Below are 24,815 nucleotides of genomic sequence, written 5' to 3'. Positions count from 1 at the left end.
GCTCTTGAGAGGAGTACTAAACAGTGGCTGCTGGTGCTCAAAATTTTTGGGGGGGTGCAAACAAACTGAAAAATTCTGAAAAAATTTGTGCTGTGCCCATCAATTACTGCCACTGTACCATCAAACGCAGCCACTGTGCCCATCAATTGCCGCCTTTGTGCCATTAAATGCGGCCACTGTACCCATCAAACACAGCCACTGTGCCATCAAACGCAGCCATTGTGCCCATCAATTGCCGCCACTGTGTCATCAAATACAGCCACTGTGCCCATCAATTGCAGCCACTGTACCATCAAACGCAGCCACTGTGCCATCAAATGCAGCCACTGTGCCCATCATTAGCCGCCACTGTGTCATCAAACGCAGCCATTGTGCCCATCAAACGCAGCCACTGTACCATCAAACACAGCCACTGTGCCCATCAAACACAGCCACTGTGCCCATCAATTGCTACCACTGTGCCATCAAAGGCAGCAACTGTGCCCATCAATTTCCGCCACTGTGCCATCAATTGCCACCACTGTGCCATCAAATGCAGCCACTGTGCCATCAAACACAGCCACTGTGCCATCAAATGAAGCCACTGTGCCCATCAACTGCCGCCACTGTGCCATCAAACACAGCCACTGTGCAACATCAATTGCCGCCACTGTGCCCAACAAATGCAGCCACTGTGCCCAACAAACGCAGCCACTGTGCCCAGCAAATGCTGCCACTGTGCCATATCAAATGCTCCCTGTGACGGGAGAGCCCGTGGAACCCAGAATCCCTTGGAAAGTATGGGATGCCCTTGTTTCAGTTTCCCATACACCTCTTATGTCTAAGTCACGCTGTGTTATCCTGGCACAAGGTGAGTGAGAAAATATATCTTGGACTACTTAAAATGGGACAGTGATATTTGTCCACAATATCTCCCAGGATGTATGTAGAGACTATTCTTGGTTTGTTTGATTCTGAACTCAACATGTTCGTTAATTGAGAGAGCTGATCACATTGTCCTCTGTACAATGTAGGAGACGGGCCGACTCCTAGTGGAGCTCCTGCTATTGTGAGAAAATGTCCTGTGCTTTTACTTATGCTAATGTATAATGTACTGTGTGAAGCTCAGTGACAACAAGTCTGACCTGTAGTGAAATCCTGACGGGCACAGTCACATCGGCTGCTTAAAGGGATTAGTTAATTAGCTCATGTTAATTTGTTACAGGTGTATTGTTAGAGTAATATGAGCAGGAGGGGGGGAACTGTGCCCATCAATTACTGCCACTTTACCATCAAACGCAGCCACTGTGCCCATCAATTGCCGCCTTTGTGCCATCAAATGCAGCCACTGTGCCATCAAACGCAGCCACTGTGCCCATCAATTGCTGCCACTGTGCCATTAAATGCGGCCGCTGTACCCATCAAACGCAGCCACTGTGCCATCAAACGCAGCCATTGTGCCCATCAATTGCCGCCACTGTGTCATCAAATACAGCCACTGTGCCCATCAAACGCAGCTAGACATGTGCAGGATGAAAAAATTCGTTTAGTTTAGTTTCGTTTCGATTCGTTATTTAACTTAATTCGTTTAGTTAAATTCGTTGCATTTATTACATTCGTTTTCGGAATTCGTTTCGTTTCGTATTCGAATTCGAAAAAATTCGACCGCATTCGAAAAAATTCGACCGTATTCGAAAAAACTATCAAATTCGAAAAAATTCTAACACATTCGAAAAAAACTGTCACATTCGAAAAAATTCTACCACATTCGGAAAAAACTGTCAAATTCGAAAAAATTCTACCACATTCGAAAAAAACTGTCAAATTCGAAAAAAATTCTACCACATTCGAAAAAAACTATCAAATTCAAAAAAAATGTTACTACATTTGAAAAAAATATTAAATTCGAAAAAATTTGACCGTATTCGAAAAAAACTATCAAATTCGAAAAAATTCTAACACATTCGAAAAAAACTGTCAAATTCGAAAAAATTCTACCACATTCGAAAAAAACTATCAAATTCGAAAAAATTCTACCACATTCGAAAAAAACTGTCAAATTCGAAAAAATTCTACCACATTCGAAAAAAACTGTCAAATTCGAAAAATTTCTACCACATTCGGAAAAAACAATAACTGAATTTGAAAAAGTAAACTATATATAACCATTTTGCGAAATTTGAAATTCGTATAGAATGAAATCGAATTCCAATAGAAAAGATTAGGATAGAATAGAAAGTATAAAAGAATAGCATAGAAAAACAATAGATCAGAATAGAAAAAAATATAATATATTGTATTCTAAGCTTTTCTATTTGAATTCGAATTCATTCTGTACCAAATTCCAATTTTGGAAGATGGTTAAATATATATATTATATTTTTTTTCTATTCTGTTACATTGTTTTTCTATGCTATTCTTTTCTATTCTATTCTAAACTTTTCTATTCGAATTTGAATTAATTCTATGCGAAATTCGAATTTCGGAAGAGAGCTTCTAAAATTAGAATTTCGTATAGAATGAATTCGAATTTGAATAGAAAAGATTAGAATAGAAATAGAATAGACTAGAAAAACAATAGAACAGAAGAGAATAAAATATAATATATATATTTGTTTCTATTCTGTTTCATTGTTTTTCTATGCTATTCTATTTTATTCTATTCTAAACATTTCTATTCGAATTTGAATTCATTCTATACGAAATTCGAATTTCGGAAGATGGCTTCTGAAATTCGAATTTCGTATAGAATGAATTTGAATTTGAATAGAAAAGAATAGACTAGAAAAACAATAGAACAGAACAGAATAAAATATAATATATATATTATATCTTATTCTATTCTGTTCTATTGTTTTTCTAGTCTATTCTTTCTACTCTATTTTAATCTTTTCTATTCAAATTAATTTTATACGAAATTCGAATTTTGGAAGATGGTTATATATATATATATATATATATATATATATATATATATATATATATATATATATATATATATATATTTTTTTTTTTTTTTCTATTCTGTTCTATTGTTTTTCTATTATTTTCTATTATATTCTGATCTTTTCTATTTGAATTCAAATTCATTCTATACAAAATTCGAATTTCAGAAAATAGTTATATAGAAATAGAATGAAATCAAATTCTAATAGAAAAGAATAGAATAGAAAAACAATAGAACAGAATAGAAAGAAATATTTTATATATATATAAAAATAAATAAAACCATCTTCTGAAATTGGAATTTGGTACAGAATGAATTTGAATAGAAAAGATTAGAATAGAATATTTTATATTTTTTTCTATTCTGTTCTATTGTTTTTCTATGCTATTCTTTTATATTATTTTCTGTTCTATTCTAATCTTTTCTATTTGAATTCATTCTGTACCAAATTCCAATTTCGGAAGATGTGTGTGTGTGTGTATGTATATGTATATGTATATGTATATGTATATGTATATGTATATGTATATATATATATATATATATATATATATATATATATATATATATATTTTTTTTTTTTTTCTATTCTGTTCTATTGTTTTTCTGTTCTAGTCTTTTCTATTAGAATTCGATTTCATTCTATTTCATTCTGTTTCTGTGTAACCATTTTCGGAAATTCAAATTTCGTATAGAATGATTTTGCATTCAAATAGAAAAGATTAGAATAAAATAGAAAAGAATAGAAAAGAATAGAAAAACAATAGACCAGCATAGAAAAAAAAATAAAAATAAAAAAAATATATATAAATATATATACCGTATTTATCGGCATATAACACGCACTTTTTTCCCCTTAAAATCAGGGGAAAATCATGGGTGCGTGTTATACGCCGATCCCTTGCGATCCTGAGCTGACAGATCTTCAAAATCGCCGACCGCGATTTGAAAATGGCGCCGAAATACACAGAGCCGGTCCTCGGCTCTTCTCGGCCACTTTCGGCTTCACTCGAGTGCCGCCCGAACCTAGCCGAGTGTACTCGGCTAGGTTCGGATAGCTCCGCTCACAGTCACGCCCATCCCGGGCGGGACTACGAGTGGAGCCGAAAGTGAACGAGAGCCGCCGAGAAGAGCCGAGGACCGGCTCTGTGTATTTTGGCGCCGGCGGCACCATTTTCAAATCGCGGTCGGCGATTTTGAAGCTCAGGATCGCAGGGGATCACAGGATTTTCAAACTGCGAGCTGCAAGGCTGCACTGGGGCAAGGCTGCACTGGGGCAAGGCTGCACTGGGATAAGGCTGCAATGGACACTGGGAAGGCTGCACTGACAAGGCTGCACTGACAAGGCTGCACTGACAAGGCTGCACTGACATGGCTGCACTGGGGCAAGGCTGCACTGAGAAGGCTGCAATGATGGGCATTTAAATGTAAGTTTTTTTCCCTTAAACTTCCCTCCTAAAAGTTTTTTTTTCCTTAAAATTCCCTCCTAAACTTGGGGTGCGTGTTATACGCCAGTGCATGTTATACGCCGATAAATACAGTAATTTTTTTGTATTATTCTCTTCTATTGTTTTTTTATGCTTTTCTTTTCTATTATTTTATATTCTATAATAGTCTTTTCAATTCAAATTCATTCTATACGAAATTCGAATTTCGGAACATGGCTTCTGAAGTTTGAATTTCTTATAGAATGAATTCGAATTAGAACAGAAAATAATAGAAAAGAATAGACTAGAAAAACAATAGAACAGAATAGAAGAAAATATAATATATATATATATATATTATATATTATATTTTCTTCTATTCTGTTCTATTGTTTTTCTAGTCTATTCTTTTCTATTATTTTCTATTCTATTCTTTTATATTCAAATTTGATTTCGGTCTATATGAAATTCGAATTTTGGAAGATGTTTTATATATATATATATATATATATATATATATATATATATATATATATATATATATATATATATATATATATATATATATATATATATATATATATATATATATAATATATATATATATATATAAAATTTTCTATTCTGTTTCATTGTTTTTCTATGCTATTCTTTTCTATTCTAAACTTTTCTATTCGAATTTGAATTCATTCTATACGAAATTTGAATTTCGGAAGATGGCTTCTGAAAGTGGAATTTCGTATAGAATGAATTCGAATTTGAATAGAAAAGATTAGAATAGAAAATAATAGACTAGACAAACAATAGAACAGAATAAAATATAATATATATAATTTTTTGTATTCTGTTCTATTGTTTTTTCTAGTCTTTTCTCTTCTACTCTGTTCTAATCTTTTCTATTCAAATTCAAATTCATTTTATAAGAAATTCAAATTTTGGAAGATGGTTTATATATATATATATATATATATATATATATATATATATATATATATATATATATATATATATATATATATATATATATATATATATATATATTATACATATACATATATATATATATTATACATATATATATATATTATACATATACACACATTATATATATATATATATATATATATATATATATATATATAATGTGTGTGTATATGTATAATATATATATATGTATATGTATAATATATATATATATATATATATATATATATATATATATATATATAAAACCATCTTCCGAAATTTGAATTTCTTATAATATGAATTCGAATTTGAATAGAAAAGATTAGAATAGAGTAGAAGAGAAAAGACTAGAAAGACAATAGAACAGAATAGAATAAATTATATATATTATATTTTATTCTGTTCTGTTCTATTGTTTGTCTAGTCTATTATTTTCTATTCTAATCTTTTCTATTCAAATTCGAATTCATTCTATACGAAATTCCACTTTCAGAAGCCATCTTCCGAAATTCGAATTTCGTATAGAATGAATTCAAATTCGAATAGAAAAGTTTAGAATAGAATAGAAAAGAATAGCATAGAAAAACAATGAAACAGAATAGAAAAAAAAAAAAAAAAATATATATATATATACTATATATATATATATATATATATATATATATATATATATATATATATATATATATATATATATATATATATATATATATATATATATATATATATTTTTTTTTTCTATTCTGTTTCATTGTTTTTCTATGCTATTCTTTTCTATTCTATTCTAAACTTTTCTATTCGAATTTGAATTCATTCTATACGAAATTCGAATTTCGGAAGATGGCTTCTGAAGTGGAATTTCGTATAGAATGAATTCGAATTTGAATAGAAAAGATTAGAATAGAAAATAATAGACTAGACAAACAATAGAACAGAACAGAATAAAATATAATATATATAATTTATTCTATTCTGTTCTATTGTCTTTCTAGTCTTTTCTCTTCTACTCTATTCTAATCTTTTCTATTCAAATTCGAATTCATATTATAAGAAATTCAAATTTCGGAAGATGGTTTTATATATATATATATATATATATATATATTATACATATACATATATATATATTATACATATACACACACATTATATATATATATATATATATATATATATAATGTGTGTATATGTAATATATATATATATATGTATAATATATATGTATATGTATAAAATATATATATATATACTATATATATATAAACATCTTCCAAAATTCGAATTTCATATAGACCGAAATCAAATTTGAATGTAAAAGATTAGAATAGAATAGAAAATAATAGAAAAGAATAGACTAGAAAAACAATAGAACAGAATAGAAGAAAATATAATATATATATTATATTTTCTTCTATTCTGTTCTATTGTTTTTATAGTCTATACTTTTCTATTATTTTCTGTTCTAATTTTTTCTATTCAAATTCATTCTATACGAAATTCAAACTTCAGAAGCCATGTTCCGAAATTCGAATTTCGTATAGAATGAACTTGAATTGAAAATACTATTATAGAATATAAAATAATAGAAAAGAAAAGCATAAAAAAACACATATACATATATATATATATATAATATATATATATATATATATATATATATATATATATATATATATATATATATATATATATATATATACATATTCTATTGCTTTATTATTTTATATTCTACCTTATTGTTTTTTTTAGAAAAACGTTTTCTATTTCTTTTTAATTTGATTATGTTTTCGAATTCGATTCGAATATGTTTTCGAATTCGATTCGAATATGTTTTCGAATTCGATTCGAATTCGTTCGTTTTTTTTTTCGGATTCGTTTAAATTCTTTACTTTTGTCATTCGGAAATTCGGATGCATCCGAATTTCCGAATAATGAAAAATTCGTCCGAATTTCGATTCGGAACGAAACGAAATGCACATGCCTAAACGCAGCCACTGTGCCATCAAATGCAGCCACTGTGCCCATCAAATGCAGCCACTGTGCCCATCAAATGCAGCACACTGTGCCCATCAATTGCCGCCACTGTGTCATCAAACGCAGCCATTGTGCCCATCAAACGCAGCCACTCTACCATCAAACACAGCCACTGTGCCCATCAATTGCTACCACTGTGCCATCAAAGGCAGCAACTGTGCCCATCAATTTCCGCCACTGTGCCATCAATTGCCACCCCTGTGCCATCAAACACAGCCACTGTGCCATCAAATATAGCCACTGTGCCCTTCAATTGCCGCCACTGTGCCATCAAACACAGCCGCTGTGCAACATCAATTGCCGCCACTGTGTCATCAAACGCAGCCACTGTGCCATATCAAATGCTCCCTGTGACGGGAGAGCCCGTGGAACCCAGAATCCCTTGGAAGGTATGGGATGCCCTTGTTTCAGTTTCCCATACACCACTTATGTCTAAGTCACGCTGTGTTATCCTGGCACAAGGTGAGTGAGAAAATATATCTTGGACTACTTAAAATGGGACAGTGATATTTGTCCACAATATCTCCCAGGATGTATGTAGAGACTATTCTTGGTTTGTTTGATTCTGAACTCAACATGTTCGTTAATTGAGAGAGCTGATCACATTGTCCTCCTGAACAATGTAGGAGACAGGCCGACTCCTAGTGGAGCTCCTGCTATTGTGAGAAAATGTCCTGTGCTTGTACTTATGATAATGTATAATGTACTGTGTGAAGCTCGGTGATAACAAGTCTGACCTGTAGTGAAATCCTGACGGGCACAGTCACATCGCTGCTTAAAGGGATTAGTTAATTAGCTTATGTTAATTTGTTACAGGTGTATTGTTAGAGTAATATGAGCAGGAGGGGGGGAACCTCCTCTTCTACTGTATAAAAAGTCTTGTATTCTGGTTCTAATAAAACAGTCCATGTTAGCAGTTAAGCAAGTCTCGCCTTGTTTTGGGCTTCGTGAGCGGTTGGAATATCTGATATCTAGAGTCAGACTGGGAGGAAGTGGTATACTGACGGAAGCACTAAAGTGGAGTGTGGGACGTTCCGTGACACCCCCACTGTCCCATCAAATGCTCCCACTGGGCCCCATCAAATGCTCCCATTGTGCCATATCAAATGCTGCCAGTGTGCCCCCCTCCCGCCATCTGCACTTACACTGTCTCAGTGGGACAGCTCATCGATGTCTTCTCCGGTTCTCTGTTCCCGTCCTCTGCTATGATTGGACGCCTGAGAGGCGTCCAATCACAGCGCCTGTCGTTTCAGCCAATCAGGTGACGGGTAACAGATCTGAGCACCCGATTGGCGGAGAGGCGGTTTAGTGTTAGGAAAGCGAATATTCATTCGCTTTTCTAACACAGCTGAGTGACCTGCGAGCGCCCAACATGGCACTCGCAGGTCATCTTTTTGGACGCCTTTTAGAGCCTATAGATCTAATCAGGTGCTTCAATAACACCCTCCCGCCGCTGTAATTCAGATGCCCGGCGCCCAAAAAGGGGCCGGGTGCCTGAATAGGGGGTGGCAGCGGCGGCCATAGATAGATTCATGCAATGCATGAATCTATCTATTGGTGCTAGAGGGAGTGGCAGGAGAGAGGGGGCGGCGCCCGTGCGCCCTTTTGGACGCACCGCCACTGGTACTAAAGCAAGATGCTGTAATATTTTCAGCTCTGTACAGCACCCTGCTGGCAACTTCTGCAAGGTCATGATCTGCCTGCATTGCATAGAGAAGCACAGAGACCCAGTGATAACATCACTGGGTATAAACTAAGATATGTAATAACAACAGGAAGGTTTTATTTAACCACTTGCCGCCCACCCACCGTCAAATGATGGAGGAGTGTTGCGGCTCTCGTTCTGGGAGGACATCATATGACGGCGCCATAGAACGGCCGCTCTCGTGTGCCCGCGGGGGAGCGCAGCGATCGCGGCCACGCCGTGTTCCTAGGACACCAATGACACGGCTCTTTAACCATGTGATCGGCTGTGTCCAATCACAGCCGGTCACATGTAAATGCGGAAGTGCTGGTAACCAGCTCTCCTCGCCTCACACTGACAGAGCCACCAATGCCGCCTATCTGAGCCAGCTATCAGTGCTGCCTATCCGTGCCACCTATCAGTGCGGCATATTAGTGCCTCCTCATCAGTGCAACCTAATCAGTGCCCATAAATCCCGCCTCATCAGTGCCCATAAGTGCCACCTCATCAGTGCAGCCTCATCAGCGCACATCAGTGAAGGAGAAAAATTACTTATTTACAAAATTTACTGACAGAAATTAAGAAAAAAAATTTCTTTAAAATTTTCTGTCTTTTTTTTTGTAAAAAATAAAAAACCCAGCAGTGATTAAACAACATAAAAAAAGCTCTATTCGTGTGAAGAAAATGATTAAAAATGTATTTAGGTACAGTGTTACATGACCGCACAGTTGTCATTCAACGTGTGACAGCACTGAAAGCTGAAAAAATGGCCTTGGCAGGAAGGGGGTAAAAGTGTCCTGTATTGAAATAGTTGATAATGTCATTATCCTGTGATGGTGGAGGGGGGGGGAGGCAAAATATAAGCAAATTATACTTTAGCTTAAAGTGGAGTTCCACCCACTTTTACAACTCTTCAGCATCCCTCACTAAACTTCGCACTGTAAACAAATTGGATATTTTTAAATTTTTTTCTCAGCACCTACTGTATATCTGCTGTATTCATTTTTCACTTCCTCCTCCCTGGCCGCGGCCCATCGCATCATTTCCTGTTTGCAATGCCTTCTGGAAGGGGCGGCAACTTCCTCTGAAACTGCCGTTGCTAATGGAAACCTGACCTGAAACCTATTACATTGCTTGTGCTGCACTGAGCATGTGCGAGATCTGCAAGGATGAGATCCAGGAAGAAATACAGTCTGGCTTCAGATGCCCAGACTTAAGATGGCCACGGCCTGCTGTAAGTTTATAAAATAACAAACTACTGCCATAAACTAACAAAACAGACCTTAGTTTACAGACTAACTTTACTAGAATACATTAAGCTTGTGTATTATAGGGGTATTTTTATTTAAAAAGTATAACTTCGGCCGGAACACCACTTTACCCAAAAACTTGATAAAAAATAATGTTCTTTAGCAAGGTACATACATTCCACATATAATGCTGCCAAAATGAATGTGTGTTGTAACTTGCTTCCAGCATTGCTCCTGTTTTTTCTTGCTGGAGTCTGCCATTTTGCTGAAGTCCAGAGCTCCTGAACAGCAGTAAATCATAAAACGTAACTAAAACCATAGATTTAACGCTTTCAAAAAACAGTTCCATTCCTGGAATGCCGGGATTGCAAACCGTCACATTTGCGTGTGTCCTCAACCAAACTGTCAAACTATCAAAGCTAGTGTCATAACTGATCATAAGTGTAGCACTATGGCAGTTGTAGATCAAACAGAAGCAGCTGTCTTGGCTATAAAGAATCGGCATGTACAGAGCAGGGTAAGACAGCGTACTACCTGGATTCTAAACAGTATAGACACTTTTTCTTTTCTGCTTTACATAGCTATACCTGCAGAAGGAGCCAGCGTGAACTGATCTAGCAGGACTTAATTTTCTGTAGCAGGCCTGGCTCCTTTTTTATTGAGAGGTATACATTATATACATCATTACACAGCACAGAATATGTAAATGTTCATTGAGTTTATTGTGCAGCTTTAGATTATGTTGGCTGTGGTTAAGGAGTTCCCCCTAATGTTCAGGTCTATATGGGTATGTGCAACTGCTTGAGAAGGTGCAGAGGTCCATCTACACCCTTCTAAGGGAAAGGTTTTTGAATTAATCCAGTTCTGACCTCTAGTCACAATGCCACCAGAGCGTTCCCCGCTTGCTGTGTGCAAAATGGCTTTTTTTAAGGACGGAGCTTTTTTGACAAAGTGCTGGATCTTTTCTTGTTGTCTTGACCAGAGATGTGGAGGATGGGGGTAATAAACTCTGAGCTGCCCCCACTGGTGGCACTGCACAGGTACTGCAGAATGGCCTCTTTGGCCCTCGCATGGTCCATATTCTGCTCCTGGGAAACCATAAGACTCATCTGGTTGAGGTTGACCATGAGGATGTACGGCGACTTGGGGTTGGGGGAACCGTTGGTCAGCAGAGCCTCCTCAAAGCATTGTTTGTAAAGCTCCTGCATCTTTTTCTCCAGGAAGCCATTGAGGACAGAGTTGGAAAAGGGGGCAGATGGTAAGACATTTCCGTCCTCACTGTTTAGAACACCTTCTTCTGGAGGTCCTTCCAGGAGGTCAGTAGGAGGACTACTGCTGTCTATATCCACTGAGAGCAACACTGGGCCATCCTCGCACTCCAGGACACAGCCAGAGTCCTTCTTCTTCAGGATGTGGTCTCCTCCAATGTGAAGGTCTGGATAATTTTTGTAGAGGCTTGCATAGTTGCTGGACCAGGAGGTGTACAAGTCCAGACTACCACTAGTGGCCACCGCATCTCTGCTGGGAATGGCCATGGCTTGGGATGAAGACACAGCAGAATTCCATTCATGGCAGTGACGCTCCTCTTCATGGCCACAGGCTCCACCCTCAGTGGATGTCACCTTGCCAGAATGGTGTTCCTCTGCATGGTGCACATTGTTATGGGGACAATTCAGGGATATCTTATTGTGTGTTTCATCCTGCCCAGAGATACCGTCCATCGCCTTCTCAAACATGACGGTACTAAGGAACGCCTCCGAAAACATTCTGATGACTTAGAGTTGTTTCACCTAGAAAACAATAACAGTTCATGAATCTACTAAGATAGACAGGCTAAATCAGTCAAACTAAAGAAGTAGGACATATAAGTAGGGCAGAACAATATGAGCGAAAATTCAGTTTGGATTAGCTAAACGCATTACAGGTACATGCAAAAGGTATGTAGAATCTTACAGTTTCCTTTCTTCAGAAGGCAGCCACAGCCTGAGTAAAAACATCTGTCTTCTGCCAGCATACTGCAGAGAAGCATGTGTGGAAGCAGTGGTCCCTCTGCCAAGGCCCTTTTGTTTTCTTTACAAAGCAGCCACAGGCTGGGTATAAAATCTATTGCCAGCATGCTGCAAAGAATGTCCTTTGCTTTCTCTGTGGAAGCAGCGGTCTCTCAGCAGAGCTCCAGCATGCACTCTATTGAGTCAAAGCTCTACAAGCAGAAGGCAGTATTGGCTTTGTGGACTTGAGAGCTCTAACTTGTCAGAACTATGCAGAGAGACCACTGCTTTCAAACAAAATGCAAGGGTATTTCTCTACAGTATGCTGGCAGGGGTGGAATTTACTACTCCTGGTGTGGCTGCTTTCTAATAAAATCAAAGTCTGAATCCTGGATAAACTTGTGGTGACAGGTTCTCCTTAAGATTAAAGAAGACCACCAACATGACATGATCTCATCAACACCTTGTATGTGATCCTACTGCTTACATTTCCTCCTTTCTGTATGTTTTAACTTTTTGTTCAATCATTTTTGATCATTCTGAGATCAGAGTATATCGGATGTAAATAAACAAAGTAACCACCGTGACATAGGGATCATGTGACATTGCTTATAAACAAAGTACTAAGGTAAGCATCAGGATTAGTGTTTAGCAATAGGGTTAATGTTAGCATTAGTGTTAGGGTAAGTGTTAGGATTAACATGGTTTACACCACAAAAACGCACTCCAGATCCATTCCGAATGTGTGTTCTTAACACATTTTTGATGCGTTCCGGTGCATTTTTGATGCATTTCCAGATGCAGTCCAGATGCTTTTTCTTCTCTTTTCCAGTATTTTTTCTCCCTGTACTGGAGTCTGGTGCATTTTTTTTTATGCGTTTTTGATGCGTTCCAGTGCATTTTTATGCATTTTACCGCGTTCCAGTACAGTCCAGTGCAGGAAAAATGCGGCATGTTCTTTTTTTCTGGAATTGGAACGCCCTGGAACTGACCAAACTGTTTTGAACTGTGCCATTGGATACCATATAACCTACTTTCCATGCGTTTTTGATGCAGAAAAAAATCACTGGACTGCATGTGGTGTCAACCGGCCTTCAATGTTAAGCTTTGCATTGGGATTAAGTGTTAGCCTTAGGGCTAGTGCTAGCACTAGGATTGGTGTTAGGGTTCATTTTAAGCTTTGCATTAGCATTAGAGTTAGACATAGGTCCAGTGTTAGCATAAGTGTTAGCTTTAGGGTTAGTGTTACCATTAGAGCTAGCATTAGGGTTGGTGTTAGGGTTAATTTTTAGCTTTGCCTTAGGGTTAGTATTAGGGTTTACTATAGAGCCAATGCTAGCATAAGGGCTGACATTAGTGTTAGCATTAGGATTAGTGTTAGGCTTATGCCGCGTACACACGATCAGACATTCCGATATCAAAATCCTGGATTTTTTTCCAACGGATGTTGGCTCAAACTTGTCTTGCATACACACGGTCGCACAAATGTTGTCGGAAATTCCAAACGTCAAGAACGCAGTGACGTACAAGACGTATGACGAGCCGAGAAAAATGAAATTCAATAGCCAGTGCGGCTCTTCTGCTTGATTGCAAGCATGCATGGAATTTTGTGCGTCGGAATTGTGAACACACGATCGGAATTTCTTTGTTGTCTGAAAATTTGAGATCCAGCTCTCATACATTTGTTGTCGGAAATTCCGACAGCAAATGTCCGATGGAGCCTACACACAGTCGGAATTTCCGACAACAAGCTCCCATCGAACATTTGTTGTCGGAAATTCCGACCATGTGTACGCGACATTAGTGCTACCATTAGGGTTAGCAGTAGGATTATTTTTTAGGCTGAAATTCGATCTGTGGATGGCCCTGCAAGCACCACCTGGCTCAACAGATTTCTGTAAAGAATAAGACAGAAATTCTTCTACAAAAACAAGTCTGACTCCGCTCATTCCTGATAATGAGATTAAAAAAAATATGATTTCTAGAAGCTAAAGCTTTAAACTATAAAAAAAAAAAAAAAGAAAAAAAAAGGAAGACAAATCAGATCCCTGTGCCCCTCTATAATCCCAACCATGACACTACCTGCCTGGAGTTTGCATGTTCTCCCTGTGCCTGCGTGGGTTTCCTCCGGGTACTCCGGTTTCCTCCCACACTCCAAAGACATGCTGGTAGGTTCATTGGATCCTGTCTAAATTGGCCCTAGTATATGAATGTGAGTTAGGGACCTTAGATTGTAAGCTCCTTGAGGGTAGGGACCAATGTGAATGTACAATGTATGTGTAGAGCACTGTGTAAATTGACGGCACTATATAAGTACCTTTAAATATTAATAATAATAATAATAATTAGCCCCCGGATCTTTTTCGGTAGAGCAGCTAGTAGTTTATCATAGTAAACCTTTAGTGTCATCGCCATCCTGAGGATTCCTGGACATGCTGGGCCTTGTTTTTTTAACAGAAAAGAAGTTTTAATGCTGGGCCTTGTAGTGCTCCAGCAGCTGCACCAGCACTAACAGATGCCACTTCCTCATGGTCCCATAATAAAGGCTCTGTGTCAGTTTACAATGTTCCTCTTTTTATCACAGATACTTTCCCGGTAATCACATGATGGACAGGAAGATGACTATTGGCTGGTGGGACATAATAGAGGACAGTCACGCTGCATCTCTGTGTCACTGCAACAAGTTACATCGTGGTTGGGATAATGAGGTCCATGTACACAGGAAATGAAAGCAGACTGCGTATTGTAGGTTCATTATAGGATATAAACTGATGATGTCATTCCAATCACATGAATACAGAGGAGGGTAATCAAGAGATTATATTTCCCCAAAATAAAATTAAGAGATTTTACTTCCCCAAAATCTATAGTGGACAATGAGAAGCGATTCGCTATAAACGCCCAATAAAGGACAAGTAGGGATCATTCAGATGGGCGCTGAGAGCCGTCCTCGGTGCTGAGCTGCTTTTTGCTGCGCATGCATCCGCCTTGGAGTTGTGTGCAGGCAGCCCATAGAGGTGGATGCGGATGCAGCGGCTGCATGGACACAGCCATATATCAAAATCTGACATGTGGTCAGCAGCGGGTGCATGGATCTGAATGCCCGGCGGCTGCCTGCATGCAGCTCCAAGGTGGGTGCCAGCGCAGCAAAAAGCAGCTCAGCACCGAGGACAGATCTCAGTGTCCCTCTAAATATACTCTTATTACCAACCAGACGATGACTTGTGATAAACGGACACTGCAACCAATCAGCTGTGTGGGAGCTGAACATGAGCAATTCACCGACAACCGACTACACTGGCTGAGCGCTCCTCAGATGGTGGCACACAGGAAGGAGCAAAACGAGAATTTTCTTTTTCTCAAACATTTAGTAAAAAATTTGGAGAGTTTGGTGAAATTTCTTAATTTTGATGTTAAAAGGGAGTAGTGAAAATAAATCTAACCCCCGGCCTCCCTTCAATCTTGCACAGTTGTACAGGCTTCTTTTGTGGACTGAAATGGCGCACTCTGATCTCACTGCACACTGTAAGCTTCTCACAATGTGCATTAGAAGATACTGCAAGTCAGATAGAGCCACCTCATTTCCTGGCTAGAGGATGTCCAGCATCATCTATTCCTTTGCTCTCTAACTTGACCGGTGTAGCGTCACATATGGCGACCTATCACATTTCGCTACCTGCTGGAGTGCGCATGCGCAACGCCGCCCTATGCGTTACAACACTTTTACGACAAAACTCCACACCCCTTGCGGGCTCGCTTCGCTCGCCACACTTCGATCGCCACGCTTTGATCGCCACGCTTCAGGCACGGCCTCGCTTCGCTTGGCATAATTATATTCACTTGGATGGTGGGGGTTGAACCTGGACTTAGGAGTTGAGTTTTGTCGTAAAAGTGTTGGAACGCATATGGCGGCGTCACGCATGCGGGTAGCGAAATATGATGGGCCGCCATATGTGACGCTACACCGGCCATGGCCCACCCCTTTCATTCATTGTGTTTCAGTTCCCATATTCATAGACGCTTAGCATCACACTATGCAAATACAACCTGCCAAGGAACGCCCACTCCTCCAGATTGACACCCACTCATCAAGACATTTTGATATTTGGCTAACTCCTCAAACAACCAGCCCACTGCTTGCATCAGGAATGAGGGCTCTTGAGAGGAGTACCGAGGCTGTGATGTTTTTAGAAAGCTATGTACAGCACCCTGCCCCCCCCCCCAACTAGCCATGATCTGTCTGCATCGCATAGAGAAGCACAGAGACCAAGTAATGAGATCCCTGAGTTTAAATTAAAATATGTATCGAAAATAGAAAGGTTGTATTTAATAATTTCTTTAGTACATTGATGAGAGGGGAGGGGGGAACCAGGGAATGAAAAAAGTAAGCATATTCCGGCATTGGCCCTTCTAAACCTAAGACCACAATTTCTACAACAAAAACAGTTTATTAATACCGTTCTTAACAGCTACTAAACAGACTATAGCTAAAGCTTGGAAAACACCTACTCTGATTTTAGCCGATACCAAACATAGAATGAACGAAACTCTGTTACATGCAAAGATGGAAGCTTTAGACCCCTTTCACACTGAAGGCATTTTTCAGGCGCTACAGCGCTAAAAATAGCGGCGTTTTGCGGGCAGATTTAACCCCTTTTCGGGCGCTAGCGGGAGGGGTTAAAACCCCCCGCTAGCAGCCGAATAGTTCCGCTAAAACAACGGTAATGTGGCGCTATAAATAGGGCTGCTTTATTGTCGATGCCTGGGGCGGCTAAGTGTGAAAGGGGTCTTAGATAACAACAGTCTAAAAAAAGTTTAACAATCTCTGGAAACCATGGATTAAACAGACTTTGAAGACCAAGTACTTTTACCATGGTAGATGAGGATTTAATGTGTAGATATATCATTACCCTCTGGGAGTAACCTACCTTCGGGGACCTCCTATCCCTCCCTTTTCCTAGTTGCTTCCTTTCCCCTCCTTGTAGTAAACCCCTTTCCCTCCTTATTTTTCATATTACCTTTTTAATTCAGGTAAACTCCACTATAATGTAGTTGGTTGACATACAGGCCTGGGACAAAAAATAGTCCCGGGCATTTTGGAATGAGAAGCCCATGACATGTTAACTGGCCCCTTCCCCACTTTCCACCCTGATGGCTCCCCTGGGAGAGGGGAGGGGAAACCCGGCAGAGATGCGGGGACGAGGGGGACTGGGAAAGAGCATGGGGGGTGGGGGGGGGGGGGGCAGAGAGCACAGGGAAGAACCTTGAGAACATGGGGTGGGGCAAGAGCACAGGGGGGCTGGAGAGCACTGTGGGGGGAGGCGGAGAGCATGGGCGGCAGAGAGCACAGGGGTGAGACAGAGAACACAGGGAGGAAGAGGAGAGCACAAGGGGGCCGGAGAGCATGGGGGGGTTGGAAAGCACAGGGGGTGGGGGGTTGGAGAGCATAGGGGGAAGCAAAAACACTGGGTGGGGCAGAGAGCACAGGGAGGGTAGAGAGCACGGGGGAGTGGAGAGCACAGGGGAGGAGGTGGAGATCATTGGGGGGCCTGGAGAGCACAGGGGGAGGTGGAGAGCACAAGGGGGCTGGAGAGCACTGAGGGAGAGGCGGAGGGCACAGGGGGGCAGTGGAGAGCATGGGGGGAGGTGGAAAGCACAAGGGGCTGGAGAGCACTGGGGAAGAGGCGGAGAGCAGATGGGGGCAGTGGTAAGCAGGGGGGGGGGGTGGAGAGCACAGGGGGGTTGTGGAGAGCACAGTGGGGCTGGAGAGCACTGGGGAAGAGGGGGAGAGGCGGAGGGCACATGTGGGCAGTGGAGAGCATGGGGGGAGGTAGGGAGCACGGGGGATGGGAGGAGCACAGGGGGGCTGAAGAGCACTGGGGGGCTGGAGAGCACTGGGGGAGAGGCAGAGGGCACAGGGGGGAGGTGGAGAGCACAGGGGGGCTGGAGAGCACTGGGGGAGAAGCGGAGGGAACAGGGGGCAGTGGAGAGCATGGGGGGAGGTGGAGAGCACATGGGGGAGACAGAGAGCACTGGAGGGGCTGGAGAGCACTAGGGGAGAGGCGGAGGGCAAAGAGGGGCAGCGGAGAGCACAGGGGGAGGCAGAGAGCACTGGGGGGGGGGGCTGGAGAGCACAGGGAGGGGGGCTGGAGAGCACTAGGGGAGTGATGAATACAGTCCCTATACTACTCATTTACTAAGCTCTGAAGTAACTGCTCTTGCAGAGTAAAACTGCAGTTTGCAAAGTGCAAAGTATATTTGTCTTTAGTAAATCAACCCCTTTATTACAGATACTCTTTAAAATCAACTCGTTCTTTAAAAACAAGCTTGAAAACTTTACATGACAAGAATGTGTCCACACGCTAGCATCAGTTGGCTCGTTTGGCAGATTTCCAGCTTCTTCAGGACTGCTTATTTTATATCAGTGAATAAGATGACAGGGTAACACTGGTGAAGATTTTACTCATAAATGTATTTTACTACAAAAAATATATATTGCTGCAGAAGCCAGGAGTGGTGGAACCCTCCAACAACAATCCTCAGCCCTTCCCATTCAGTAACAGTAATCCTCCCCCACTCTCCCTGCCATATTCACACAACGTTTTGCACTGGGTATTGGAGTCTATTTGCAGCAGCTGATTTCACTATCACCTTCCCCAGACTACAGAAGTCTACAATGTACTATTCTGCATTAGAAGTCATTAGTAGAAGGATTCTTACCCCCTCATTGCGGTGGACTATACCGGTGGTGGAGTGTCAGGACCTGCATGGTGTGGCATTCAGTGTACTCGCAGTGCAGGTTGTGACTTTGTTCTGAGGCTTCGACGGCTTTTCTTGTTTTCGTTTTCCAGCTGTAAAGAGAAAAGAGAAGTGTTGAGGCAATTTCCTCTTTTAACTAGACCAGAGAGAAGGAAAGAATTTAAATCAGTAACTTCATCAAACTGACAACTTACCAAATATAGGAAGACCACTGGGCCACAAGGAGGAACGTAGTCCTAATGACGCCAGAAGAAATGCAGCACCTAGTAACCCATCTGTGGGAGTGCAGCACCTAGTAACCCATCTGTGGGAGTGCAGCACCTAGTCACCCATCCATGGGAGTGCAGCACCTAGTAACCCATCCATGGGAGAGCAGAACCTAGTAACCCATCCATGGTAGTTCAGCAACTAGTAACCCATCAATGGGAGTGCAGCAACTAGTAACCCATCCAAGAGAGTGCAGCAACTAGTAACCCATCCATGAGAGTGCAGCAACTAGTAACCCATCCATGAGAGTGCAGCAACTAGTAACCCAACCATGGGAGTGCAGCAACTAGTAACCCATCAATGGGAGTGCAGCAACCAGTAACCCATCCATGGGAGTGCAGCAACTAGTAAATCATCCATGGGAGTAAATAAAATAATGTGGCACTAACTCAGTAGGTACAAAAAAAGTGCGTAGTGCAAAAACATCAAATAACAAAATCAATAAACAACAAATCCATAAATAGTCCAAAATGTAATTAAAGTGTACAAAAGTGCATGTGCAAAAGTGAATAAGGATCCTGTCAGAAACCATGAAATCAGACCGAGACAGAAGTACAGTTAAATCACACTTGTTTAATAATAAAAGTAAATAAAACAAACATAGTCAAAACATAGCCAAAGTTCGGTAACCGGAACAGATGGTCAGCCAAGTCAGAAAGTCGGGGATCAGTGTAGTGGAACAGCAAGCAGGATCTGGAGCCAGAAGGGGTGTCAGCCAAACAAGTCTTTAAACAGGAACACAGGAGATGGTCTCTGTGATGTTGACCAAGGTGAAGGCAGAGATCCTCTGGGCTGGATGGCTTAAGTAGGCAGGTCTGCCGAGCAGGATATCATCAACAGGTGAGTAGCTGTGGAGAGATAGAAGCTGGCAATTAGTGACAGCTGAGCGGCCAGCTCAGAGAAGGAATGGCTGAGCCCAGCCCTGACAGATCCACAATCTTCAATATCATCTAGACATATGGAATTAAAAAGTGCAGTGATCAAGTGCAGGAAAGTTCATCCAATTCTAAATGAGTAATCACACTCTCTTCCACCATCAGTGATCGTACAGGTTTATATTCCAATCAAGTCTGTGGCAGAGACTTTTGTTCGTGCTGCGTACTGGCTGCTAGGTTAGTGAGAGAAACCTATCCAGGCGGGCAAAGATTCAACACATTTAAAAAGAATACATTCACCTACAAGATTCCAATTCCTAATACTACACTAAGAAAAGGTATTTGAACTTCCCTGCAACTCTTCTTCTACCTCTTTCCTGCTACTTCCTTCAATTACGTTTATTAAAGCATTGGAAAAGATACTCAAGTGTCCGGTGCCTACATTGTCTGGTACTAAACTCAACAGGACCCTAGAGCCGGTTCTGGTGAAATTAAGGTAACGAAGGTGACGGTAACAGCCCGCTTTAAACCAGCAGCTACACCGAGAGTTATTGCTACATGTGGGGGCTCATCCCGGATTTGTTAGCCGTCAACCTCCTGCAACCCTGAGAAGTATTTCACCGGGAGTTTACGTTGGAATAAGTTTCTGGACGTTGTCATTTTTTTGGGGGAGAAGAAGGGGTTAAGGTGCAGGACTTTATTTCTGACTGCGTAGGCTGCGGGTGAGAAGTAAAAGCCCGGGAGCTACGTGATCAGAGGAACAAGTGGGAGGAGCCTAACCTACTTGTTACCGCGTGGGACGCGTGTGTTTGGCGCCAGAGGAGAAGAGAGGCCTCGTGATCGTGCTGAGAAGATCAGAGTGCAGCCATGTCTTCTTTTTCGTTGGTACCGCCAACTATGGGACCTAAGATGTTACCTAAGATGTTCCCTACGAGTACCATTGCGGGTGCTATGCTGACCGGAACCCTGCTGACAGATACCGGCCATACAGAGGACTGGCCATACATCTCCGTCCATTTGTTCGTTGTTTGCAGTGCGGAGAACACTTGTTCACAGTGGAGCAACCTACTGTGTCGCCCCATGCTTATCGTGTGGATTGGGCTACAGGAATTGCCACAGTGGAGACTACTGCCATTGCTGCTGGAGAGCAACAGGCCGTGATCTCGTCTGCTACCATGAGTGCTTCAGAGGAAGATGCTGCTGTTACTGCTTCCTCTGCGGATATCACCGTTATGTCTACGTCTACTACACCTATCCCCGTTGCACCTGTCCAGAGGAAGCTGGGATATGTGAAGGCTTCCCGCGGCTGTGGTCGAGGCCTACCCCAGAGACTACCCGAACCGGAGCCGGAGAAATATATGGATCCGGAAAAGTCCACGTCAGGAACGGGTGAGAGATCAAAGGGGAATGTATCTGGGACTCTTTGTAAATATTTGCCAGCAGAAGAGTTGAGAGATTCGGAGATAGATTCTATGTCAGATCTCTCCGGTGATGATGATTTGTTTGAGACAATGTCACAGGAACTATTGTGGGCCCAGGGTGAAAATGTTGCTTCTGCCTTAATTTTCTCAGAGTGGACAGCCCTGGATTCTGGGAAGACATCACCTTGTGTGGAGCCGCACAGTATTACCAAAGAGACATTGTCTAAAGTTGCTAGTTTGCTTCCGACACCCGTCGGGTCTATGGTGAGTAAATCACCAAACTCTTGTGTGCCTCCTGGTTTGGGGAAAAATAGATCTTTGCCTAAACTTGCACGTTTACAGAGAGTGCTCAGCAAACGTGTTGCCACACAATATGGTCTGGAATTTCCATATGTTACGCAGGAAATTGAGGCCAATTGGGAACTGTGGTACAGTGAAGCTGTTTGGGACTGTTTGTCTGTGCCAAAACCTTTCTGGAGAACTGGATATTCTGTTGCTATGGATGAATTCTTCAGTGGATGTTTCCTACACTGGAACTATGGTCGGCACATCTATGCTGACAAAGTGGTCATTTGCAGACCAGGAAAAGATGATGTTGTGTACTTTATCACTACAGTGGATAAACTGGGAAAGAAACTGACATTGCCAGATCCTCGGTTTTATTGGTGATTATGAACAAGAACTTTGGGGTATATAGTTAGAGTGTCAGTATATAGAGATCTCCGTGGTCAAGAAGTGATATTCATCATAGCGTTTTCAAATCCAAAGACTCTTTGCTAGCTGGATTTTCTTTATTAAAAGTGTTTGATTCACTCAAAGATAGGGATGGACTTTTCAAGTTACTTTATTTCGTTTCTATTAAAAGGAAAAATATACGGGAAGAGAGTGTCATTCTTCTTTTGGACTGAGGCTTTGCTCCTAAACTGTTTAGTGAGGATACTGTACATATTTAGTGTGTGTCTAACTTTGTTTTTTTTCAGGAACAATTGGATCTCCTATCAAGCTGTTTGGCTTTTCAGCTAGATAGATAGTGGGACTTGTAACAGTTCTAAATGTGATTTCTTTTATGGATGTGAATATGTTGTTCTATAAATGTTAAAACTGTAATATTTCTATACTGTCTTTTCTTCCCCTTCATCCAAGTTTTTTTAAGTTCAAATACCTACTCTCAGGCTTGGGAGTTATTTTGGCAGACGTTGGGGACAACGTCTATTGTAGTGGGGGGAGTATGTAGGGCTGGTAGATTTTCAGTCTACTGCTTATAGGTAAATTTAGTGGGTTATCTGTTCATACATAGTCAGATTTGCCTCTGTTCCAGCTTGGCTGAGTTGCATGTAGTTTCGCACTGTGGGTGTTGTTGTCGCCATGGGTCAGTGTTGGAAAGGCAACACATTGAAGCGTATGAGTGTTCCTCTGTCCCGGAGATAATTCGGTGGAGGTGGTCCTCTGAGTTGCATTCTGGGAGAGGGTATTTATGGGACAGACGCCATGTTTTGGGGGTTCGTTTTCGTTCCACCTGCTGGCCCTCCTGGCCAACAGGTATGTGCTAGGAGTACTACCTCGTGGTCCTCCGACCGGGAGGCCCACGTTGCTGCAGCGTGTGGGTGGGCCCAGAAGCCTGTCTGGGGCCTACCACAGTGGCAAGGGAATGGTCCTGGGCTGTCTGTCCTGCCTGGAAGAAGCTGGACAACTAAGAAGATCCCAGGGGAGGACCCGTCATGGAAGGATCATGCAGAGTGCTGGTCTGGAAAGGGGCCTGGTGACTGAGTTGGTGGGTGCATTCTAAAGTAATCCTACCCCATAGTACTGCTGGGTCGGCTTAAAGGTTCTAGTGCTGTGTTTGCTATCCATCGTAAACCATTACATCCTGTGGCAGAGGATCGTACGGGTTTCTATTCCAATCAAGTCTGTGGCAGAGACTTTTGTTCGTGCTGCGTACTGGCTGCTAGATTAGTGAGAGAAACCTATCCAGGCGGGCAAAGATTCAACACGTTTAAAGAGAGTACATTCACCTACAAGATTCCAATTCCTAGTCCGGTGCCTACATTGTCTGGTACTAAACTCAACGGGACCCTAGACCCAGTTCTGCTGAAATTAAGGTAACAAATGTGACGGTAACAGCCCGCTTTAAACCAGCAGCTCCACCAAGAGTTATTTCTACATTCCAAAGATCCTCTCCAATCATGCAGTCTTCCCCTTGGAGTATAAGGAACAGCAGGATTAAGCAGCAGTGTTGGTGGATAAGAAAACAGTGTTCTCCCTCTAATATTAAATACGTTCTCTTTAAACCCCTCCACTCTCCTCCATATAAAACTCATAGAAGAAAAAAGAGATCTCCATAGTGTAGTAATTTGGTAAAAAATATTTATTTCAAAGCAGCAACTTACATTTAAAATCAGAGTATTCAGCAAAGCTAAACATAGGAACTTTCAATGACCGGAAGTAGACAAACGCTCCTCCCGACTCGTTGCATCACAGATCACGTGATTTCTCAAGGGCTGGAGTCAGGTGGACGTAGCTGGAAATGAATACACCTCTTATTGTCATGGCAACCTAATAGTAGCCATTTAAAATTTCCACTAAAATAAATATTAATCGTAGCATTGTTCCAGATAGTAGACAACTATTAAATATCTCAAATACATCATTATATGACAAAATTAAAAAATATTTTAAAAAATTAAAACCACGATACAACTGCTAATAGCAACATCCACTGACGGTAGGCTAACTAGATATGATGAGCACAACCCATCAACAGCGACATCTAGTGGTGACTAATTGTGATGTCAGATCTTAAATAATGATGGTATTGATAGTAAATAAATAATAATCTCATTATTGATATGGGGTTATTTATTTACTATCATTACCATCATTATTTAAGATCTGACATTTAATAGTTGTGAGAAACCGCACGAGTGGGCCGTTTCTTCAGTGCGCATGTGCCAATGATATCAGCACATGCTGATACAATGAGTATCTCCTAAACTGTGCAGGTTTAGGAGATATTCGTGGTACCTACAGGTAAGCCTTATTATAGGCTTACCTGTAGTGAAAAGCGGTGTAACAGGGTTTACAACCACTTTAATGCAGGATTATTACTAGATGTCTATGGAGGATTATTATTGAAGCAATATTATTGGAGGATTATTATTCGAGGATTGTTACTGAATGTGTATGAAGGATTATTATTAGAGGATTATTACCAGAGGAAT

At 40.9% G+C, this 24,815-nt stretch overlaps 1 protein-coding gene across 1 annotated transcript; it reads right to left on the bottom strand.

The window, feature by feature from the left end:
• Window positions 1-10,988: 10,988 nt before the first annotated feature.
• On the bottom strand, window positions 10,989-19,131 carry LOC141146998 (TLR adapter interacting with SLC15A4 on the lysosome-like). Its single transcript, XM_073633911.1, has 2 exons — window positions 18,996-19,131; window positions 10,989-12,077 (listed from the first exon to the last, which is right to left on the bottom strand). The coding sequence occupies exon 2, from the start codon at window positions 12,051-12,053 to the stop codon at window positions 11,214-11,216; it is 840 nt and encodes a 279-aa protein (XP_073490012.1). The 5' UTR covers window positions 12,054-12,077; window positions 18,996-19,131; the 3' UTR covers window positions 10,989-11,213.
• Window positions 19,132-24,815: the final 5,684 nt, after the last annotated feature.

Source organism: Aquarana catesbeiana, linkage group LG06 (assembly GCF_042186555.1).
Source record: "Aquarana catesbeiana isolate 2022-GZ linkage group LG06, ASM4218655v1, whole genome shotgun sequence".
NCBI classification, from domain to species: domain Eukaryota; kingdom Metazoa; phylum Chordata; class Amphibia; order Anura; family Ranidae; genus Aquarana; species Aquarana catesbeiana.
This window is presented reverse-complemented; position numbering and strand designations above follow the sequence as displayed.

Coding starts and splice junctions, on each gene's coding strand:
- LOC141146998 (XM_073633911.1), bottom strand. CDS start 12,053: ATGTTTTCGGAGGCGTTCCTTAGTACCGTCATGTTTGAGAAGGCGATG.